We start from the raw sequence: 24,995 nt of genomic DNA, 5'->3' as shown, positions 1-24,995 counted from the left end.
ATAACTACGCCACAAGTGACCCCATTTTGGAAAGAAGACACCCCAAGGTATTCTGTAAGGGGCATGGCGAGTTCCTAGAATTTTTTATTTTTTGTCGCAAGTTAGTGGAATATGAGACTTTGTAAGAAGAAAAAAAAAAAAAAAATCATTTTCCGCTAACTTGTGACAAAAAATAAAAAGTTCTATGAACTCACTATGCCCATCAGCGAATACCTTTAGGGTGTCTACTTTCCGAAATGGGGTCATTTGTGGGGTTTTTCTACTGTCTGGGCATTGTAGAACCTCAGGAATCATGACAGGTGCTCAGAAAGTCAGAGCTGTTTCAAAAAGCGGAAATTCACATTTTTGTACCATAGTTTGTAAATGCTATAACTTTTACCCAAACCATTTTTTTTTTTTTTATCAGAGACATGTAGAACAATAAATTTGGCGAAAAATTTATATATGGATGTCGTTTTTTTGCAAAATTTTACAGCTGAAAGTGAAAAATGTCATTTTTTTTTGCAAAAAAATCGTTACATTTTGATTAATAACAAAAAAAGTAAAAATGTCAGCAGCAATAAAATACCACCAAATGAAAGCTCCATTAGTGAGAAGAAAAGGAGGTAAAATTCATTTGGGTGGTAAGTTGCATGACCGAGCGATAAACGGTGAAAGGAGTGTAGTGCCGAAGTGTAAAAAGTGCTCTGGTCATGAAGGGGGTTTCACCTAGCGGGGCTGAAGTGGTTAAAGGGAATCTGTCACCGGAGACCTCCCTATCCTACTGTTTCCAGAGACGCGTAGCTGTGGTTCACCTGATGGAAACGCTGCTTTTCTTTTGTTGATCCACGTCTCCTTTCCCGAGTTAAGGTACTTTTTCTTGATATACAAATGTAGGCCTTAGGTGCAATGAGGGCATCAACATTGCACTTGCTGCACCCAACCTCCACTCATTTCTGTGGCCAGCCCCCCTCCCTCCCCACTGCTTTGCCATTTCCTGGCTCTGCCAATCAAAGTATCATAAGCAGCGTTTTAATCAGGTTAACCACAGCTATGTGTCTCTGCAAACGTAGGATAGGGAGGTCGCAGGTCACCTAATCACAGGTATATAAAGGAGGGGGGAATTGGGTGTGAGGACACTCCCAATGAGGTGACCCTGGGAAAGCACCAATCAATAGAGTGGGAAGGCCGCTGGGACAAAATATGTGGATAATATAAGGCAATGTAAAAACAAAGGATTAAAATCAATGGTTATAAAAGAAAACAGAAAAATATTTATCGCCTGGGTGTTGGGCTAATTTCCTGAAAAATGTGTGTGTATTGGTTCACCGGTGAATTATGCTTATCCGAGTAAAGGGGCCCCCCCCGTGAAGTGAGTAACATCTCAATGTTCATACTTACACCAAAGTGTATTTATATGTACATTTATTCGCTGCGAACTGTGACTATTTTTATAGTTATACCACTTTTTAAAGTGATACCATATGTTTTCTTTTATGATTGATTTTAATCCACACCTTTGTTTTTACATTGCCTTATATTATCCACATATATTTGGTTCCTTAGCCCTACCCCCCCCCCCCCCCATCCCCATTTTTCTATTTGTCTTTGTCCCAGTGGCCTTCCCACTCTATTGATTGGCGCTTTCCCAGGGTCACCTCGGAGGGAGTTTGGGTGTATCCTCACACCCAATTCCTCCCCCCCGCCTTATATACCTATCTCCCTTTACCTGCAGACTCTTTTACAGGGCTGATCTCTGCCTCCCGTGGCGCCTCCAGTTACTTTGGGTCCCCTGGACACCCGCTCCATCGGATCCCTGTAACTCTCCTCTCTCTCTTTCTCTCTCCACCTAATCACAGGACAGGTGATAAATGTATGACTTCTGGAGACCCCATCAATCACTAGTACAGTGGTCCTGAGGCTCCTCACCATATGAATGTGGAAGACATTTGAGTGGAGTCTATTGGGCTGACGCATTGCTCAGCTATCTCCATCAGCCCCCTCATGGTAGATGGCAGCTGCTTTGTTTCTGTGGGTGCTGTTTACACGTTTAGCTTTAGAATACAGCTAATTATCATGCTGCACCTTGATGGTATGACCACATGAAGTGGTCATGTTTCAGTTGTGATGTGGCCACACTGGTCAAGGACTGTGCAAGACATACCGGGCTCTAGTTAAATGAAATGCGACTGTACTGTTTAGTTGGTCTGCATTGGCCATTAAAGGGATTTTCTGAGATTCTGATATTGATGGCCTACCCTCAGATGAGGATATGACACCCAGGAACCCTACTGATCAGCTGTTTAAAGACTGCTGCTTCCTTGCAGCTTACAAAGTACAGCACTGTCCACTGGATAGCGGCCATGCTTGACATTACAGCTCAGCCCCATTCAATTGAATAGGATTGAATTGCTCCCAGGCCATGTGACTGATAAACATATATCCCTGGCCTGGGAAGAGGCAGCAGTGCGCACTAGAATGCCGCAGCCCCTTCAAACAGCTAATTCGAGGGACCTGGATGTAGTAATTTCGTCTGTCATCAATATCAGTCTCAGAAAACCCCCTTTACCAATACAGACAGACTAAAGAGTGTGGTCCTAATTAGTTTAATTAGAGCCCACTGCGGCTTGTACTGTTGTGTGGTATTCGACCGCAGTGTGCCCACATCGCAACCATGACACAAGAACATCGGGTGGTCGTGCGCGCTTACTCATGAACTGGAAACCAATGAAAGTACAGGTGTGGCCTGGCAATTAGCAGCAACTGCCTGCACCAACTTTTGGGGTGAGGAATGCTATTCTCAACAAGAGCATAGTAGTTTAAAGGGAGTCTGCCAGCTCCCAAGTTAGTTCCCAACTAAGCGTGGCCCCGTCCATGAATAAACATAAAAAAGAACACTCTCATGATTTTAGGAATAGGTTTTAGGGCTCATTTACACGACTGTATGGGTGCTGTACCTGTGTTGTGGGACACAAATAGCGGTCCGCAATGCACTGTCCGCGTGAATCCCATTTTGCAGTGCGGACCTATTGTCTTATTTTTTGCGGATTGCAAACCCATTCAAGTCATGTCCTATCTTTTGCGGTGCAGAAGCAAAGATCAGAAAGCTTACAGAAACTATTTGGAGTGTTTCCGTGGGCTTCCGATCTGTGCCTCTGCTCCACAATAGATAGAACATGTCCTGTCTTTCGTCGTATCTTGCGGATCTCGGACCTATTGAAGTCAATAGGGTCTGCAGAGCGGAGGGTACACGGCCAGTGCCCGTATACTGCAGACCAGTCGTTTGCAGTCCACAATATGGGCATGGAGCCCTTGCGTTCGTCTGAATGAGCCCTTACAGAGAGAGGTCTAGTTATGATTGTGGGCACCAGTCCTACATTGTGCTGAGTTGGTTGCTGACAGGCTCCCTCTAAAAAGTGGTAACAGAGACAGGATTGGTTGTGATGGACCACAAGGATGTTTTTGATAAATTGGGCCGGGTGGGGCAAAGTGAGCTCCTGTGAGAAGTGCCACAGGATGTGCTGTAATGTTTGTCAAAAGTAGCGTTAAAGGTGCAGCCGGACCGATTTTGCCATTGAATCATCTGGATTTTGCTGCAGACTTAATAAGGATTTCATTTCAGCCTTCGCACTGCAAAGGATGAAATCCATGGTTAAAGTCCACAGCATAAACTGACATGCAGTGGATTTAAAGGGAATAGGTCACTAGTTTCCAGTCTTATGCTGCCCAATCTAAACAGAAACTAACGAACTAGCATGGTTACTACTTTTTTTTTTTTGTTGTTTTTTTTGTTCTTTCTTTGTGTGTTTGCTGTAGTTTTATATATTTTTTTTTAAAATGCTATTGAGAAGCCCTGGCTGTTTGGGTCCCTCGCACTGGAGATGCTCAGCAGGTATTTTCTTAAATCTGTTTATTGTTTTAACAAGGTTTCAACAAACAAATACAGTATAACATAACCAGTATCAAGGCAATATATACTTAGAAGTACAGACATTGGTAAACAATAATCCGAAAGCAGTGTCTCTTCCCCCCCCCCCCCCCCCCCAAACCCGTGCGCTAACCCCAAAGAGAATGGCTCTTCGGGAAGACCTCCGGTAGTAGTCGAAGTATGAAGAATCTAATACAGGCCTCCAGATGGTGACTAAAATGGTCGCCAATGCGACTTAGAATTTACAAATGGCGACAAGACTTTTTAGTCTTGTTGCCATTTGCGACTAGACCCGCCGCCGCAGCTCTGCCGTTGAATACAGTGGCGGGGCACAGGAGATGATATTTCTCTGCCCCGCCGCCGATATTCTTCTCAGCAGCGCAGTGGAGGAGTCTCTCCCTCCCCCCTGTGCTGCTGCCTCCGCCAATAAGAAGAGAAGGGGGGGGGGGGGCTGTGGCCACTGTGCCACCAATTAAGAAAACTGACCTGTAATACAAATACAGGAGGCGGGTGTCGGAATCAAATAGCCGGCACCCGACCTTTGTATCAGGGAGCTGCGATCAGCTGCAGTTGAGTTAACCCTTCAGGTGTGGTACCTGAGGGGTTAACTGCCGCTGATCACAGCTCCCTGTCACAAAGGTCGGGTGTCGGCTATTTGATTCCGGCACCCGCCTCCTGTATTTGTATAAGAAACATTGGTGGCACAGTGCGCCCCCCCAACACCCCACTATAAGAAACATTGGTGGCTCAGTGGGAAGTGCCAATGAGGGTTAAAAAATAATAAAAAAATTTACTCGCCGGTCTCCTGTTCTTTCTTCAGGACCTGTGGTGACGTCACTGAGCTCATCACATGGTCCATTACCATGGTGATGGATCATGTGATGAGCACAGTGATGTCACCACAGGTCCTGAAGAAAGAACAGGAGACGATCAATTGGAGGAGGTGAGTTAATTATTATATTTATTTTATAACCCTCATTGGCACTGCCCACTGCACCACCAATGTTTATTATATTGACCTTCTACTATGCATTCTGTATTAAAGAATGCTACAAGGGAAAAATACAGTGAATAGACTTTCATCCTAGCAACCATGCATAAAAAAATCGCGTGCGATTTTCACACAGCCCCATTAACTTCTGTGGGGCCTGCGTTGCGTGAAAAACGCACAACATAGAGCATGCTGCGATTTTCATGCAACGCACAAGTGATGTGTGAAAATCACCGTTCTTGTGCACAACCCTATAGAAGTGAATGGGGTCGGATTTAGTGCGGGTGCATTCCGGTATTTTGAATGCCAGATCTGGCACTAATACATTCCTATGGGGAAAAATGCTGGATCCGGCATTCAGGCAAATCTTCAGGGTTTTTTTTCGCCGGAGATAAAACCGGAGCATGCTGCGGTTTTATCTTTTGCCTGATCAGTCAAAATGACTGAACTGAAGACCTCCTGAACGGATTGTTCTCCATTCAGAATGCATGGGGATATGCCTGATCAGTTCGTTTCTGGTATAGAGCCCCTAGGACGGAACTCAGCGCCGGAAAAGAAAAACGCTAGTGTGAAAGTACCCTAAAATATTAAGTTTAAATCCCCCCCCCCCCCCCCCCCCCACCCCTCCCAATTTTACATATAAATACCACAATTTTGTTTCGGTTTCAATTTGGCGACTAAAAATTTGATTTGGCGACTACATTTTTCAGTTCAGGAGCCAATGGCTACTAGGTATTTTTTTTTTTTTTTTTGTCTGGAGCACTGCAATACAAATGCTATGTGTTGTGCTCAAAATGTGATATGGGTTTAGACCTAATGGAAGTGGAAAGAGTAGTCATAAATAAAGACCATTTTTCAAAGAACTGTTTGGTTATCCATATGGATTGGATTTTCACTTTATCAGATAAAGAAAAACTAACCAAACGGTTCTTTGAAAAATGGTCTTTATTTATGACTACTCTTTCCACTTCCATTAGGTCTAAACCCATATCACATTTTGACTTCTCGCATACGAGACACATCTCAGATTAATTTGCATATGGATCAAATCGTTTTTTTTCCACAATAAAAGCACACAGAGCTATGGGGACTGGGTATTGCGGATTTGCTAGCGGCCATCTAGCAACCCATGTCCTCAGCTCTATACACAAAATCCCGGTGACAGGTTCCCTTTAAGCATGCCCCTCTCGAATCTCCTGGAATATTGTTTATGTAATGTTGAACAACTCAGCAGGGATTTTTAAGAAAACTACAGCACAAATAAAATGACATGATCTCTGTCAATAGATTCTGCTGCCCTCAGACAGGGCACCATGAAACTAGTGAAAGATTTCCTCTGAAATCTGCTCAGCAGGTCAGATTTATGGTTTGTTTTTTTTCTTCAAAAATCTCATCCACTTTTCTGGTACTGTTAAGACTCCTTCACACGCTGCAGAATTTTCCACACCTGAAAATCGGTTCCATTCACCTTAAAGGGGTTGTCCAGGTTCAGAGCTGAACCTGGACAGCCCTCCATTTTCACCCCAGCAGCCCCCCTGACATGAGCATCGGAGCAGTTCATGCTCCGATGCTCTCCTTTGCCCTGCGCTAAATCGCGCAGGGCAAAGGCATTTTTCTGAGTTCCGGTGACGTACCGGGCTCTCCATGGGGCTGACAGGAACCCCGGTGACGTCACTGGCACTGATGGGCGGGATTTAGCGCTGCCCTAGCCAGTAAAACGGCTAGGGCAGAGCTAAAGCCCGCCCCCACGAGCCGGTGACGTCACCGAACACACTGCTGGGCGGAAGTTACCGCCCGGCAGTGTGTTATTGAAAACACAAGAGCCTGTGCCCTGCGCGATCTAGCGCAGGGCACGGGAGCGCATCGGAGCATGAGATGCTCCGATGCTAGGCTCAGGAGGGCTGCCGGGGTGAAAATAACGGTATGTCCGGGTTCAGCTCTGAACCCGGACAACCCCTTTAACGGGGCTTGCATAAATCCATGTGCTTGCTGCCCCATTCAAATGAATGGAAGTTGCAGAAAATTCTGCAGTGTGTAAAGGCGCCCTAATACATGGCGGGTTTCGGCTTACAATTACGCAGCAGTCAAGATGCATGCTGTACCCATGGCACTTGCAGAAAAGATGGGCATCTTTTCGAAATGATAGCAACGCAGTTTGTCTCTCTGCCTGTGTGTAAACAATACTTAACGGCATTGCTGTTTTTTTTTTGTTTTTTTTCAGAATTCCTTGAAAGTACAGTAGACGTACATTGCAGCATTGCTTCAATTCTCTTGAACTGTGCAGCAACACGAAGATCTGGTTCCATGGCTGTAATGTGGCTGATATTCAGTCTAGGACGGAGCCGTACTCGCCTATGCCTTTGAGCGTTCGATGTCTGAGGAAAACAATTTACACTCATTTCTTTACTAATATTTATTAATTACTGTTGGTAGAATTTACAAATAAATACTGCGTGTGCTCCCCCCAGTTTCCTGTCAGTCAAAAGAAAGTTTCTCAAATCCCCTTTGGATTGGGATACAATAATTCTTCATGCTGTGGAAGAAGAGGGTCAACATTTAAAACCACTCAAATGATGGAGAGACGTAAGGTGGAGGGCATTAACATTAAACATGAGACATAAGAGTGGTCTGGCTGGGATTGCCAGAGAGTACTTCGTAAGCAGGATGGATCACAGAAGGGCACAGAAGAATTTCTTCTCTCTGAATGGGTTTTCAGACGTTGGCACAGGTGTAATCAGTGGATCCTCGCACGCATGAGCATCACAGAATGCCATCAGGTCTGATGCTGCCTTTGAGACCTTTAGAGGAAAAGCAAGTTACATTTTAGGGCTTTGTTATAAGTCTGGGTAAAGATCAGATTTAATGACTACATAGGTTAAATAAGAACTGCAGAATTGTTCCTTGTCTTGATTGGAAGGATAGAGGAAAGGGAGCAGAAGCCATAATGCTTCACTGCAATCCCAATACTTTCTGTTTTCCTTGCCTAAGGCCTCTTTCACACGGGTGTCCCGGATTTGTGCCGGATGCTTCACGTGTGCATTGCGGGGAAACCCTCGCGAGTTTGCACGCAATTTCAGTCAGTTTTGACTGTGATTGTGGTGTTTGGTTTTTATCGCGCGGGTGCAATGCGTTTTGAATGTGGAACTTCACTGAAGTTTGAGTTTGGGTTAGGTGTTCTGTTGATTTTATTATTTTCCCTTATAACATGGTTATAAGGGAAAATATTAGCATTCTTCATACAGAATGCTTACTAAAATGTCACTTGAGGGGTTAAAAGTAAAAAAATTAAAATAAATTAACTCTCCTTGGGCTACTTTCACACGGGCGTTTCTGGGTCCGCTTGTGAGATCCGTTCAAGGCTCTCACAAGCGGCCCAAAACGGATCAGTTTAGCCCCAATGCATTCTGAATGGATAAGGCTCCGTTCAGCCTCCATTCCGCTCTGGAGGCGGACACCAAAACGCAGCTTGCAGCGTTTTGATGTCCGCTTGAAGATGCGGAGCCAAACGGATCCGTCCTGACTTACAATGTAAGTCAATGGGGACGGATCCGTTTTCACTGAGACAATATGGTGCAATTGAAAACTGATCCACCTCCCATTGACTTTCAGTGTAAGGCCCCTTTCACACGGGCGAGATTTCCGCGCGGGTGCGATGCGTGAGTTGAACGCATTGCACCCGCACTGAATCCTGACCCATTCATTTCTATGGGGCTGTTCACATGAGCGGTGATTTTCACGCATCACTTATGCGTTGCGTGAAAATCGCAGCATGTTCTATATTCAGCGTTTTTCACGTAACGCAGGCCCCATAGAAATGAATGGGGTTGCGTGAAAATCGCAAGCATCCGCAAGCAAGTGCGGATGCGGTGCGATTTCCACGCATGGGTTCTAGGTGACAGTCTATTCACTGTATTATTTTCCCTTATAACATGGTTATAAGGGAAAATAATAGCATTCTGACTACAGAATGCTTAGTATAATAGTGCTGGGAGGGTTAAAAAAAATAAAAAAAGTTAACTCGCCTTATCCCCATGATCGCCTAGTTCCCGGTCGGTCTGTTCTTTAGCTGTGGCTAAAGGACCTGTGGTGATGTCAGATCACATGCTCCATCACCATGGTGATGGACCATGTGATTGGAGCATGTGATCTGACGTCACCAAAGGTCATTCAGCCCACAGCTAAAGAACAGACCGGGATCTACACGATCATGGGGATAAGGTGAGTTAACTTTTTTATTTTTTTTAACCCTTCCAGCGCTATTATACTAAGCATTCTGTATTCAGAATGCTATTATTTTCCCTTATAACCATGTTATAAGGGAAAATAATACAATCTTCAGAACATCAAGCCCGAACTTCTGTGAAGAAGTTCGGGTTTGGGTACCAAACATGCGCGATTTTTCTCACGCGAGTGCAAAACGCATTACAATGTTTTGCACTCACGCGGAAAAATCGCGGGTGTTTCCGCAACGCACCCGCACATTTTTCCGCAACGCCCGTGTGAAACCAGCCTAAGTCAAAACGGATCTGTTTGCATTATCATGAACAATAATAATTTTTTTGTTTCATGGTAATGCAAACGGATCCATTCTAAACGGATACAAGCGCTTGCATTATAGGTGCGGATCTGTCTGTGCAGATACCAGACGGATCCGCACCTAACGCAGGTGTGAAAGTAGCCTTATCCACTTGTTCGCGGAGCCGGCATCGTCTTCTTTCTTCCTCTTTCAGGACCTGCAAAAGAACCTTTGACGTAATAGAAGTTCTTCATTCAGCAGGACCTGCGCTGACGTCACCACACGGTGAGCGCGGTTACATCATCAAAGGTCCTTTTGCTGGTCCTGAAAGAAGGCTATGCCGGCTGCACGATCAAGTGGATAAGGTGAGTGAATTTTTTTTATTTAGTAAGCATTCTGTATTAAGAATGCTATTATTTTCCCTTATAACCATGTTATAAGGGAAAATAATACAGTGAATTTAATGGGGTCCGGGGTTGCTCATCCCTATCATCTAGCAACCATGTGTGAAAATCGCACCGCATCCGCACATGCTTGCGATTTTCACGCAGCCCCATTTATTTCTATGGGGCCGAATATAGAACATGCTGCGATTTTCATGCAAGTGATGCATGAAAATCACCGCTCATCTGCACAGCCCCATTGAAGTGAATGGGTCTGGATTCAGTGCGGGGGCAATGCGTTCCCCCTCACGCATTGCACCCACGCGGGAAAACTCGCCTATGTGAAAGGGGCCTAAGGCTGAGTCCATACGGGCGAGATTTCTGCGCGAGTGCAATGCGTGAGGGGAAAGCATTGCACCCGCGCAGAAATCTCACCCGTATGGACTCAGCCTTAGGCCCCTTTCACACAGGTGAGTTTTACCGCGCGGGTGCAATGCGTGAAGGGGAACGCATTGCACCCGCACTGAATCTGGACCCTTTCACTTCTATGGGGCTGTGCACATGAGCGGTGATTTTCATGCATCACTTACGCGTTGCGTGAAAATCGCAGCATGCTCTATAATGTGCGTTTTCACGCAACGCAGGCCCCATAGAAGTGAATGGGGCTGAGTGAAAATCGCAAGCATGGTGCGATTTTTCACGCATGGTTGCTAGGTGACAGTCTATTCACTGTATTATTTTCCCTTATAACATGGTTATAAGGGAAAATAATAGCATTCTTTAATACAGAATGCTTAGTAGGTGGTCAATTGAGGGTTAAAATATAATTAACTCACCTTCTCTTGATCGCGTAGCTGCCGGTCTTTTCTTACCACTTTAGGCCCCATGCACATGGCCGTGGAACCGCGGCCTGGATCCCTCCTGAGAGCAGGAGCGCACGGCGTCACTGGTTGCTATGACGCCGTGCGCTCCCTGCTGCCGGCACAGTACAGTAATACACTCGTTTAGATCATACCAGTGTATCTCTGTATTGCGGCGGCAGCAGGGAGCGCACGGCGTCATAGCAACCAGTGACGCCGTGCGCTCCTGCTCTCAGGAGGGATCCAGGCCGCGGTTCCACGGCCCGCACACGGCTGTGAAACACGGCCGTGTGCATGGGGCCTTAATCATGAGCTGCCGGCTAAAGGACCTGTGGTGATGTCAGATCACATGGTCCATCACTGTGGTGATGGACCATGTGATCTGACATCACCACAGGTCCACATAATAAATGTCTGGACTGTGTGTTGTGTCCTGCTTTACTTACACAACACACTGATTTGAATGGGCACTGTCTAATGCTTAACATCCTCTGCGAAGGTGCTGCAGTCAATGGAACATGCAATAACCATTTTCCCCAAATGCAACTGATTGCTAGGGGCCAGCAGGGAGACACTATGTGATCAAATTAATATTAAGGGACCACTCAAGTAAGGATTGTCAAAAGCGGAGAACCCTTCTACTGCATTTTTTTTTTCATTTTATTTTTTAGTATTGGGGGCTGATTCTACCACTCAGCCTTCTGTCTGTTACATACTTTTATGCGACACATAGAGGCTTCAATCTTGAGCTGCTCAACCATCTTCCTGGCCTGTCCAACACTGAGTGTGCTATTCACAGGGGTATCTCCTTTCATGGTTGCCTACAAAGAGAACAATATTCCATGATTTACAAGAACAGAATACATTTGAGACTTCTGAACACACTAAGTACAGATTAAATCCATTTTATGTAAAGGAGTTGTCTGGCAGTTATTTTTTTTTTTTTTGCTTAAAAAAAAAAGTCATAATGGCATTAAAAACAAAACAAAAGCCGTGACCTTTGTCTTATTTTTAGGTGGATTGTGTTGAGCCTATGGAACAGTAGATTACAATTAATAGCCAGTGAAATTTCACTATATGAATACTACAGATGCTTAGGGTGGGTTCATAACTGAATGCTCAGACAGAATACAAAACAGAAGCCTTTAAAAGGAATTCCGTTTGCTTTCCATCCTAATAGAAGTCCATGGGAAAGCATAACGCATCTGTCTGGGTCCCGTTATACAAGATGTCGGCAGGACTTTGTTTTCCGTCTTGCATAACGGGACCCTTGATACAATGGTTTCCAGGAGTGGAGCCTCCACAGACATAAGGCTACATTTGCAAAACAGTATTCTCAGTCCACATCCGATGCATTTTTTTTTTTTGTTAATGGATCACGTGCAGACCAATTAATTTCTACGGGGCTGCAAAAAAAAAAAAAAAGTGGGCAGCATATGGATGTTATCCGTGCCGTTTTGTGGACAAGAATAAGCATTTTTTTACAATGGGGACCGCATAAAGTGAGGGATGCACACTGACCACATCTGTGATTTGCAGACCACAAAACAGAAATGGTTGCGTAAATGTAATGGAAAGATTAGATCCTGTTCTGTGCTTAGCGCTGCACCTGGTTTTGGCTCACGACTGATGAAAATTTCTGACCAAACACTGAGGCCTTATGCACACGGCCGTTTCGTGCATTGAGGACCGCAATTTGCGGTCCACAATGGACGGCAACGTCCGTGTGGTGGACGGGACGGATCGAGACCCATTTAACTTGAATGGATCCGTGATCCATCCGCACCGCAAAAAAAATATAATATGTTCTATTCTTTTTTGCGATGCGGAGGCATGAACAGAAACTGCACGGCCGGGTGAAACCTGCCTAAAGCTACATGAACGTTAAAAATGTGTTTAAGTAACTGCCACCACATGGCCATTTTTAGCACATTGAAGTCTATGGGTCTACTTACATGGCTGTTTTATTTTTAGCGGCCATCAAAAAATAGGACCTGTTTTTGGCCATTTTCACGGCCAGATGGCCCGTATTGAAATCAATGGGACAGTTTTTAATGGCTACTTAGACAGGATGCATGTTAGTTCAATACGGCCCTTTTTTAGGGATTAAAAAAAATGAAATCACTCACTTCATCCACATGCAGAGGCAGTCGCTCCTCTCTGGATTGTGAAGGACCTGCGCTCAGCTTGATGACGGAATCATGTTGAGAGCGTGCAGTGACGTCATCATGCTTACCTCAGGTCGTTCACAATCCAGAGAGGAGCGACTGCATGTGCAAGTGGATGAAGTGAGTGCTTTTTTTTTTTTTTCTGCTAAAAACATTACAACTGAGGACCACTCTGGGGAACATTATGGGCCAATATGGAAGACATGGGCCACCTTGAGGGACATTATTACTAGGGGTGAGCGAATCGACTTCTGATGAAACATCCAATGTCTATTTGCATAAAACTTTGTTCAAATACTGTACAGTGAAGGAGCTCTGTACAGTATTAGAATGTATTGGCTCCGATGAGCCGGTTAGTTAGTAAGTTGCGAGACTTCACGTAATAACTTCATAAATTTATTTGTACTGTAAAAAATAATTTCCTGAACTCAAGTTCGGTTTCAAGGTACCACTTGGAACCGAACCCGAGTTTAGGGAAAAGTTTTTTTACAATATAAATTAATTTATGAAGTTATTACTTGAAGTCTCACGAGACTTCGCGAAGCAATAACTTCGGCTTTTCGGAGCGAATACATTCTAATATTGTACGGAGCTCCTGCACTGTACAGTATTAGAACAAAGGTTTATGCGAATCGACTTTGGATATTTCATGTGAAGTCGATTTGCTCATCCCTAATTATTACTGCTGGGGTTGCTATGGGGGACATTATAGGCGACATTATGTATACTGCGGGGGTTGGGATAAAAAAAGCCAATGAAATCCATCCATTTTTTATGGATGTTAAAAATTGACAGAAGGCCAGAAAATTGATGCACAGATAGTTGAAAAATGGCCATGAAAAACTGCCAATGTCTGTTTTTAACAGCGTTTTTTTTTTTTTTCTCGTGTGCAAGTAGCCAGTCTTTATAAATGAATGTTTTCTTGATGTTTTTCTACAGTGGTTCCTGGAGCAGTAAATTGGAGTGAGATGCACTTAGGGCTTATTAACAGGAACGTGTGCTGCCTGTTGCCGTATTGCGGCCCGTACCTGCTGACCCATTCACTTCAATGGGTCTGCAAATCTGGAGATGTGGAACGGAAGCACGGAACACTAGGAGTGCTTCCTGGGGTTCCGTTCCGTGCCTCCGCACCACAAAAAGATAGAACATGCTCTATCTTTTTGCGGAGCGGATGGATCGTGGACACATTCAAGTGAATGGGTCTGTGATCCCCATGTGGCTGGGCCATGGTCGGTGCCCGTGCATTGCGGACCACAATTTGCAGTCCACAGCACGGGCTTCACACGGTTGTGTGAAGATGTCCGCATCCATTAGCACAGCAGACACATATCTACACTGGTGCTATTGCATCTCAAAAAGATGGTTTACCAACAAGATGGAAGGGACTGATTTGTAGCTCATGTTAAAAAGGCAATCTAGCTTTCAGCTAATTATTGTCAGTGTTCTACAGCGTGACTACTACAATAGGGCTGTGACCACAAAATCTTCCTGTAAAAATGGTGGCTCATGTTCGTTATAGCGCCATTTTAGTTTTTACACCTGTTTTGATAAATATTTCCTAATCTATGTGTTTGTGCTGAAGAGCTCACACCTGAGGTATACAAACTGGAATGATGGTGTCCATAAGGGCTCATACATGCGACCGTGCCGTGTTTTGTGGTCCGCAAATTACCGATGCAGCCCGTGTGCATTCCGCAATTTGGGGAAAGTAACGGGCGCCCATAATAGAAATGCCTGTTTTGCGGACAAGAATAGGACATTTTCTATATTTATTTTTTTATTGCCCCATGGAATGGAGCACTCCATGTGTGGTCCGCACTCGATGTGAATGGGTCTGATGCTTTCACACATTTTTTTTTTACACTTTTCTGCACATTGGCATTTTTAGGCCTAATGTACACGGCCGTAGTTTCGGTCCGCATCCAATCTGCATTTTTTGCGGATCAGATGCAGACCCATTCATTTCAATGTGGCAGCAAAAGATGCGCGAGGCGCTCTATGTCCTGTCCACATCTGTATTTCCGTTCCGCAGCCCTGCAAAAAAGATAGAACACGTTCTCTTCTTGTCCAGTTTGTGTGAATGAGACCTTAGGATGCTGCGACACTCGTTTAAAAAAATAAAATAAAAATGAATCATGAAATTCATGCCTTTTTTGGGGTGGTTTTTTTCTGAGATTTTTTTTTCTACAGAGAAGTCTATTGGGAACAGTCTGAAAAAACATCACACAGAGCATGGTGCGATAAAAAAAAAAGTAAACTGAGCAAAAAACACAAGGAAACAAAAAAAAAGTGTTTTTAGGCCTCTTTCACACGAGCGAGTATTCCGTGCGGGTGCGATGCGTGAGGTGAACGCATTGCACCCGCACTGAATCCGGACCCATTCATTTCTATGGGGCTGTGCACACGAGCAGTGATTTTCACGCATCACTTGTGTGTTGCGTGAAAATCGCAGCATGTTCTATATTCTGCGTTTTTCACGCAATGCAGGCACCATAGAAGTGAATGGGGCGGCGTGAAAATCGCAAGCAAGTGCGGATGCGGTGCGATTTTCACACACGGATGGGGACCGATCTTTATTATTTTCCCTTATAACATTGTTATAAGGGAAAATAATAGCATTCTGAATACAGAATGCATAGTACAATAGCGCTGGAGGGGTTAAAATAATAATTTAACTCGCCTTAATCTCTTCTGTCTTCTTCTTTGAGGAATAGGACCTTTGATGACATCACTACGCTCATCACATGGTCCGTTACATGATCTTTTACCATGGTGATGGATTATGTGACGGACCACGTGAGGAGCGTAGTGACGTCATCAAAGGTCCTATTCCGCAAAGAAGAGATGCCGGTTGCGCAAACAAGTGGATTAAGGTGAGTTAAATTTTATTTTATTTTTTTAACCCCTCCAGCCCTATTGTACTATGCATTCTGTATTCAGAATGCTATTATTTTCCCTTATAACCATGTTATAAGGGGAAATAATAGAATCTACACAACCTTGAACCCAAACCTGAACTTCTGTGAAGTTCGGTTCTGGGTACCACATTCAGTTTTTTATCACGCGCGTGCAAAACGCATTGCACCCGTGCGATAAAAACTGAACTAAACGCCATCGCAGTCAAAACTGACTACAATTGCATAACTACTCGCGCGGGTTTGCTGCAACGCATCCGGACCTAATCCGGACACGCTCGTGTGAAAGAAGCCTTAGGGTGGTTTAGAATTTCCTGTTGGCTAGCATCTAAAATCTGGTTGTGTTTTATGCTTTAAAAAAAATATATAAAAGAAAATTGTAATGAAAATGCAGTTTTTGTAAAAAAAAAAAAAAAAGAAGATAAAGGCTACTTTCACACTGGGCGGATCCGTCATGGATCTGCAAAAATTGATCCGTTACAATAATGCAACTGCATGCATCCTTCATTAACGGATCCGTTTGTATTATCTGTAACATAGCCAAGACTAATCCGTCATGAACTCCATTGAAAGTCAATGGGAGACGGATCCTTTTTCTATTGTGGCAGAGAAAACAGATCCGTCCCCATTGACTTACATTGTGAGCCAGGACGGATCTGTTTGGCTCAGTTCTGTCAAGTGGACAGCAAAATGCTGCAGGCAACGTTTTGGTGTCCGCCTCCACAGCGGAATGGAGACTGAACGGAGGCAAACTGATGCATTCTGAGCGTTTTGGACAGCTAGGGAGAGCCCTGAACGGATCTCACAAATGGAAAGCCAAAACGCGAGGGTGCGAAAGTAGCCTTATTAAAATCTGCAGTAAAGGAAAATTGGCTTAGTTGCCCATAGCAGCCAATCAGATTCCACCTTACATTTTTGATAGCTCCTTTGGCAGATCTTCCTCTATCTGTGGATTCAAGCTGCCTGAGTTGTAAGCCATACAGATCACAAATTCTTCAGGAGCTGAAACCGGAAGACAGACCTAAACGCAGTGACTTGCAGGGATGGCTGACTGGAAGAGGACGAATTGGCTGACAGGCTGGTGAGGCTACCTGTCACCTCAGTGGGAAGGTCAATCGACACAATGTTACAATGGGTCTCAGAAAACGTATGTGCCCTTACTGGGCAGAAAGTAAACGTGTTCCATGCAATGAGCAGACATCTTTTTTGTTGAGTATACTGTCACTGGCCACTCCTACCTGGAGATTTTAAAGGGGCTGTCTCACTTCATCAGATAGTATTCATCATGTAGGGAAAGTTAATACAAGGCACTTACTAATGTATTGACATTGCTCGTATCCATTTTTCGACCACCCTGCAATCCAGCAGCAGTGGTCGTGCATTCACACTATAGGAAAAAAGTGCGCATAGGCAGGTGCTTTTTCCTGCTCATTGTTCACTTCTTCCCTTATCGGGCACATGAGTTTTCTGAGCCCCAGATTGTAACGTTGTTGCGATTGACCTTCCCACTGAGGTGACAGGTGCCGAGCACCAGCCTGTCAGCGAATTGATCAGCGAAATCAGCCCTCCCTGCAAGTCAATGCAAACGTCACTGTGTTTCGCTTTGCCGCCTGGTTTCAGCTCCTGAAGAATGTGTAATCTGTATGGCTTACAACGCAGATGGCCTGAGTCCCACTGACTCCGGAAGCCTTTGGGCGGCCCAGACTTTTGCCATGACATAAACAGCCAGTGGTTTTAAATTGCTTCACCCAACATGAAATGCAGTTTCAGGCTGGGTTCAGACCTGAGCGTACTGAACGTACGCTCTGTATGCGCGATTGCAATCGCGCATACAGAGACAAGCGAACGCCCATTGTCGCGCATTCCCGCTGAAGTCTATGAACGGAAATGCGCGACAAGACGCCCCAAAGAAGCTCCTGTACTTCTTGGGGCGTCGGGCGTTTTACAGCGCGATCGTACGCGATGTAAAACGCTCAGGTGAGAACCATTCCCATAGGGAATCATTGGTTCTTGCCTGTTGAGCGTTTTACAGCGCGTAGGAACGTGCTGTAAAACGCTCAGGTCTGAACCGGCTGTCAGTGCGGAGCACATTTACAAAATGTATTCTAAAGACTTACTGTCACTACAGACCCTGTTCTTGCAAATTTCCACACACAAAAAGCATTTTCTTGCTACAATGTCGCGATCTTAAACCTGCCCCTTTGTGTAAAGGTTTAAAGTAACCTAAGGCTCCATTCACATGTCCGTACTGTGTTTTGCGGATCCGTGGATCCGCAAAACATGGACACCGGCCATGTGTGTTCCGCATTTTGTGGACCGGACATCGCCGGCACTAATAGAATATGCCTATTCTTGTCCACAATTGCGGACAAGAATAGGACATGTTCTATTTTTTTTCGGGAACGGAAATGCAGTCCCGGAAGTGCGGGTCCGCATTTCCGGAGCCGGGCCGCACATCGTGTGGCCCCATAGAAATGAATGGGTCCGCAATTCCGTTCCGCAAAATGCTGAACTAAATTGCTGACGTGTGAATGGATCCTTAGATTCAGATTCCAAAAAACTGTCCAAAAGGAATAATCACAGCACATTTTCATAGCAGCTGCCCCAATAATAATGTACAGGAAACAGAGTTAAAAAAAAATCTACAATCAGAAAAAAAAAAATTTATAAAGAAAATGTATGAAGCCTATAGGACAGTGATGGTGAACCTTTTAGAGACCGAGTGCCCAAACTGCTGCCCAAAACCCACTTTATCGCAAAGTGCCGACACGGCAAATTAACCTGAATAATAATATAGTATATCTTCCATGTACTTTATCATGTAGCTATAATAGCCTGCCTACATTCAATGCGCTGCCTGTGCCATTCATAGTGCGCCCTGCGCTGATGAATGGCAGGGAAGGTCTAAGGCATATTGGTACGCCATAGACTTTTTGCAGGGTGCGGGTGCCCACAGAGGGGGCTCTGAGTGCCGCCTCTGGCACCCGTGCCATAGGTTCGCCACCACTGCTATAGGAATTAAGTTCTCCATTGTATAATGCAAGTGTTTTTTTTTTGTTTGTTTGTTCAGAGCTAAAAATATTAGTAACATTTAGGGTGAACAAAGTTGTGCAGAAATGTACAATAACATGAGTTCGGGCTGTCACTCCAGCTTACGATTCTGCATTGTACTATCTATGGTAAGGGGGGGTTTGCCAAACTGAAAGGAGGCGCCCAGACAATGTCATGTTACAGTAAATAATTTACTGGATGGCGATGGTGGGATGTGTGCAGTGCGCTGCCTGCGACAGAGTGAATGACGTTTACTCACTAATATTCTGTGGCCTGCATGGCGGGTGCCTCAGCACGTTGGGTGCGCATGCACTGATGAGTCCTCAGAGCGCACTCGCATCTGGCTCTTTCCTAGGCCTCAAGTCCTAAACCAGGAGCAGCTCCAGTGCAGAGCAACTGGATGTTCAGTGAGCACTGTGTCCTTGTTTGTGTAAGGGGGAGGTTTAGTGAGGGGGCTGCCACTGGGGCCTAGCCATGGGAATAGAGACTGGCTTCATAATGGAGGATAATTACTGTGGGGTCTTAAGTGGTCTGCAGAGCAGTCTCATAGTAAGTAGTATTGTAAAATTCCCATGGGTCTGCTGTGCAGACTCCATTTAGGCCCCACAGTAATAATCCTCCCTATTAGGCCTCTTGCACACGTTTTTTTTTTCGTTCTGTTTTTTTCGTTCTGTATATGGACTGTATAAGGAACCATTAATTTCAATGGATCCGCCAAAAAAATGGAAGGTACTCCGTATGCCTTCCGTTTCCATATTTCTGTCTGTTCCGTTCCAGAACATGTCCTATTAGGCCCCATGCACACGGCCGTGTTTCACAGCAACACGGCGTCATAGCAACCAGTGACGCCGTGCGCTCCTGCTCTCAGGAGGGATCCAGGCCGCGGTTCCACGGCCCGCACACGGCTGTGAAACACGGCCATGTGCATGGGGCCTTATTGTCCGCATAACAGACAAGGATAGTACTGCTCTATCAGGGGCCAGCTGTTCTGTTTGCAAAAAACAGATCCGCAAAAAATATGGATGATGTCCGTGTGAATACCGTTTTTTGCGGATCCGTTTTTTGCAAACTGCAAAATACTGAAAAAGCTATACGGTCGTGTGCAAGAGACCTTAGGCATCATGCTCACGAACATATTTTCTTTCCGTGTCCGTTCCTTTTGCGGACCGTATGTGGAACCATTCAATTTAATGGGTCCGCAAAAATAACGGAAGTTATGCTCCATTCAGATGTCTGTAACGTGTTTTGCGGATCCACGGATCCGCAAAACACGGACAGCGGCAATGTGCATTCCGCATTTTGCGGACCGCACATTACCAGCACTAATAGAATATGCCTATTCTTGTCCGCAAGTGCGGACAAGAATAGGACATGTTCTATTTTTTGGGGGAACAGAATTGCGGACATGTGAATGGACACTTACTTCGTGTGCCTTACGTTTCCGTATGTCCGTATTTCCGCAAAAAAATACAACATGTCCTATTATTGTCCACATTACAGACAAGGATAGTACAGTTCTCTGAAGGCCAACTGTTCCGTTCCGCAAAATACAGAATGCAAACAGACTTCATCCGTATTTTTTGCGTATCCGTTTTTGTGGATCGAAAAATACATATGGTCATGTGCATGAGTCCTAAGGGAAATGTGTCACCAAAAATGTTATCTGCCTGTTGAAACCAGATCGCGACACATACTGTACATTTTTCTAATTCGTTTTTATTTTCTGATTACAGGTTTATTTACTCTATTTCCTGAACATGACTATGAGGGCGGCCATTTTGCCTAAGCTGTTCTTAAAGGGAACCTGTCACCCAAAAATCGCCTATTAAGCTGTTTACAGTACCTTATAGTGCTGTATAGTCGTTTCCTGATACACTTTTTGTTAGTTTTGCAGCATGTATGCTCAGTCAGAAATCGATGTTATATTCAGCTGCTGCCCCGTGCTTCAAGTCAGGCTTGAAGTCACGGGGGCAGCGGCCTCGGCGTCTTACATGGCCCTCTCCCCGCCCCCTGCCTCTGTGACTGACAGCCGAAATCCGATTCCGGGACCGCGCTCAACGGCCGCATGCGCAGTAAAGGGCGGCAGGAGCGCGGTCCCGGCTGCCGCGCGTACTACGCGCCGTCTTACTTTCGCCGCACTGCGCATGCGCCCGACATCCTGTATCAAACGCGCCCGCGCCCGGCATCTGGGCGCGGGCGCGTTTGATACAGGATGTCGGGCGCATGCGCAGTGCGGCGAAAGTAAGACGGCGCGTAGTACGCGCGGCAGCCGGGACCGCGCTCCTGCCGCCCTTTACTGCGCATGCGGCCGTTGAGCGCGGTCCCGGAATCGGATTTCGGCTGTCAGTCACAGAGGCAGGGGGCGGGGAGAGGGCCATGTAAGACGCCGAGGCCGCTGCCCCCGTGACTTCAAGCCTGACTTGAAGCACGGGGCAGCAGCTGAATATAACATCGATTTCTGACTGAGCATACATGCTGCAAAACTAACAAAAAGTGCATCAGGAAACGACTATACAGCACTATAAGGTACTGTAAACAGCTTAATAGGCGATTTTTGGGTGACAGGTTCCCTTTAACAGCATTTAGAAAGCATTAAGAAAATTGCTTTACAGCAGCCCCACGGGCCATAGACACAATGGTCAGGGGGGGACCTCGTTGGCTTCTATGGGAGAGTTTTCTGGGCATCATCTGTGAGATCTGCAGAGGTCATTGTACAAGGAAAGACTAGATAAGCTCTGACAATCACCTACTACGGTGTATGGTGGATCCTGTCTTATCTATACACAGAGGTGATATCTCCTTATCATTACAGGCAGGATTAGAATGGCAGATAAGCAGGGAACTGCCGCAGCCAATCACTGGCTCCCCTTATGTCATGACAAATGGTCACATGATGCAGGGGGATCCGGCCAGTAATTGGCTGCGGCAAACTGTATTTTTACAGTGAGGGAGCCCAGAGGGGCATTGCAGGCCTGGAGCAGAAGAAGTGGGGAGTAGTGCCAGGAAGCAGGTAAGTAAGCTTCCCTTTACAGGTCCGCCCAAGTAGGGGGTTTGCCAAAACTCCCCATTTTTGCATAATCCCTTTAAGATAAGTACATTACTACTATACTTGTTTTTTCTATAAATGCATAACAGACAAAGCCTCATTTATACTTGTGTGTGTCTAAATAAAATATAAAAATGTATAGCTGTAAAAGGTGACTGTGTAATGTTTTTAAATATGAGTAAGAAATGTATTGATTTTTATATTTGTTTAAACAATATATAAGTGGATAAGGACCAAAAGAAATACCGCAAATTGTGTCACACAGAAAGATTAGTGCGGTCATTCCATTGTCTCTCAGTTGCTTATACAAATCATGCTTCAGCCATATTTGCCTGGAAATGTCTGGTTAACATTTACCAAAACAAATCATTAAAGCATTGCACCATCATGTTTCATATCTGTGTTTCTTTCTGTAGCTTTGTAATTTAAAATGAGAACAGGCCCCTGCAGAAGAAGAAGAAAAACCTTGCCCAAAGCAAAGATAACTAAAAGTACTGTAGGGAACAAGAAGAGAAAATCTGATTGTAAATGAGCTGCAAGGATAGCGTCACATACAGCTTTTTGTGGCAGTTTTTCGAACTAAAGCTGGAAGGGATGAGACATATGAAGGAACGTCTTATACTTCTTCCTGCTGGATCCACTTCTAGGGTCAATGAACTGCCACAAAAAGCTATGTGTGACTCCACCCTTAGGCCTCATGTACACAATCGTATTTTGCATCTGTGTACGATCCGCATTTTATGTGGATTGCACATTTCTATGGGTCCGCAAAAAAAATGGACAGCACACAGATTTCATGCACTTGCTGTGCGCATCTGTATATCCGTTGCGCAAATGATAGAACATGTCCCATTCCTGTCTGTATTGCGGATGAGAATAGTCATTTCTTTTGACGGGACTGAGAAAAATGCAGATTACACATGAAAGGTGTCCTTATTTTGTGGATCAGTGGTTTGCGGTCCAAAATCCAGACACGGCACAAAAAACCCCCCCAAAAAACGGTTTTGCTATCATTATGGAAACAATGTAAAAAAAATTAACAGCTATAAAAATAACTATATATATATATAGAAGGTACAAGGAATCGTTGATTGAATGATAGGTACGTGTCACCGAGGTTCCAGGCCTCGGTGGAGTAAGAGCCAGTTTTTATGTGTCAGCAGCAGTTGCTGTTTGACACCTTTAATACTTAGTATGACTGTATAGCTGATCTTGAACGGCGTTTACTGGGAGTAGTCAAAGTGCTGGGTGGGTGACTACTCCCCATGTACCAGGCCGGGTTTTGCCAGGCCTAAAAAAAAACAGCCAGCACAGCCAGGTGAGGAGGATTACCTCAATCTGACAGTGGAGCTCAGGAGGTGTGTGTGCCGGGATCTGAGGCTTGTGTCGTGCTGGAGGGCTGAGACTAGTCTGTAAGGGAAACGGGCCCCCGAAAAGCCTGCTATGGACTGCTGAAGGCAGAACTGCCAACAAGGTGATTTTTGTTATGTGGACTTTACATTGTGTGTGAACACCAAGACTTCAAAGTTTTTGCTTTATGTGTGAATAAACACGGAAGTTTGATTTAAGAACTGGTAATTTGCCTCTGTACTGCGTCCGCACAACCTGTCTACTCTGAGTAACAATGGAGCTGGACACTCCGTGTTAGAGTAGGTCCCATCTGATTAGAAGCCACCTTGACGTCTGGTAGATGGGCCCGACATATTTTTAATGAATTATATGCGCTAAGAGCTTTTAACCCCGCTTAATAGTAAGTATGGACGTCATGTATTTGACCTTGTTCACTCATTCACCTGTTCACCCAGTCTTAGTGCATTTAGTAGTGTGCTGCTACTTTTTTCATGTGTGTGTGTATATATATATATATATCTACACATGAATCCTATGTATCCTGCAGGTAGTTTAGGCCACTGTGTTCTTTTAAACAGTAGACAGCCATTAATTAGTGTCCTAAAAAAGTGGTGCATCTACATATACACTGCTCACTACTAGGACAATATAGTCATACATAACCACACAATGTAGAACCGAAGATGGTGAAGGGGAGCAAGGTTTCCTTTGTGTTTCTCTGATTTTGTCTACTACAGGATTGTATCATTAATGCCATACCATAAGTATCAGTAACACTACCTCTCATGGTGTTATGTAATGGCAAAGGTTTTGCTAAATAGAATTTCAGTCTGTCCATACATTACAACAGTGGATGTCTTATTAAGAAGGTGGGGCAACAGAAGCAATGATGAGGGCACATTCATAAGACTATGTACAACAGCAGGCCTGGATACATATATGTCATCTGTCCCCCATCATCTTGTAAATCGTGCTATCATTGGTACCTACCTCTCTGTTTCAGTGATGGAGGGATGCAGGATGCTGAGAAAAGCTCCTTCACTGCAGCTACACCAAACACACACCCTGCAACAAAGAGAAATGGGGGAGGAGAGACTGGAGGAAGGAGGAGGGTGACAAGTGGCTAAATGGTTGAATATGCTGGCACAAAGCGAAGCCCGGTATTCAGAGACAGAGGAGAGTGGATAAAGAAAGGAGGAGGAGAATCTGGGACTGTGTAATGGTAGGACCAGGTCTGCAAATCACTGATGAAGGCTGACATACACTGCTTTATATATTCTGCATGATTTACGGCTAAGACCCCATTCACATATGTCTGCAGATATTCTAGCTTTAAAGGAAACCTGTCACCATGATTTAGCGCATAGAGCTGGGGACATGGGCTGCTAGATGGCCACTAGCACATCTGCAGTACCCAGGTCCCATAGCTCTCTGCGCTTTTATGGTGTTAAAATACCGTTTTTAGTGATATGCAAATTACCTCCTATGTGTCCTGTAGCCGGAGATGAGTCCAGCGGAAGGGAGCCCAGCACCGCCCCGCGTCCGCCGAATCTCCTCCTTGCCTGCTGACGTCATAGAGCTGCAGTGCCGAAATCTCGCGATGCGCGAGCTAGCGCATGCGTAGTTCGTTCCCTGTGCTGATTCCAGTACAGGGAATGAACATGATGCCGAGACTGCGCATGCGCTAGCTCGCGCATCGCGAGATTTCGGCAATGCAGCTCTATGACGTCAGCAGGCAAGGAGGAGATTCGGCGGACGCGGGGCGGTGCTGGGCTCCCTTCCGCTGGACTCATCTCCGGCTACAGGAC

General features: G+C 45.1%; 1 protein-coding gene across 2 annotated transcripts in view; it reads right to left on the bottom strand.

The window, feature by feature from the left end:
- Positions 1-7,528: 7,528 nt before the first annotated feature.
- Positions 7,529-24,995, bottom strand: part of GNG3 (G protein subunit gamma 3) — a 32,218-nt gene continuing 14,751 nt past the window's right edge. Inside the window, exons 1-3 of one of the 2 annotated variants that reach the window (XM_044270468.1) lie at positions 24,178-24,245; positions 11,374-11,478; positions 7,529-7,696 (exon numbers count right to left, since the gene is read on the bottom strand). In XM_044270468.1, coding sequence (XP_044126403.1) covers positions 7,568-7,696; positions 11,374-11,472 — 228 coding nt within the window. In that variant the 5' untranslated portion in view covers positions 11,473-11,478; positions 24,178-24,245 and the 3' untranslated portion in view covers positions 7,529-7,567. Of the gene's footprint in view, positions 7,697-11,373; positions 11,479-24,177; positions 24,246-24,995 lie in introns of those variants that run through there. The other variant, XM_044270469.1, reaches the window with a different exon arrangement.

This window comes from Bufo gargarizans, chromosome 10, assembly GCF_014858855.1.
Source record: "Bufo gargarizans isolate SCDJY-AF-19 chromosome 10, ASM1485885v1, whole genome shotgun sequence".
In the NCBI taxonomy this organism is placed as follows: Eukaryota; Metazoa; Chordata; class Amphibia; order Anura; family Bufonidae; genus Bufo; species Bufo gargarizans.
This window is presented reverse-complemented; position numbering and strand designations above follow the sequence as displayed.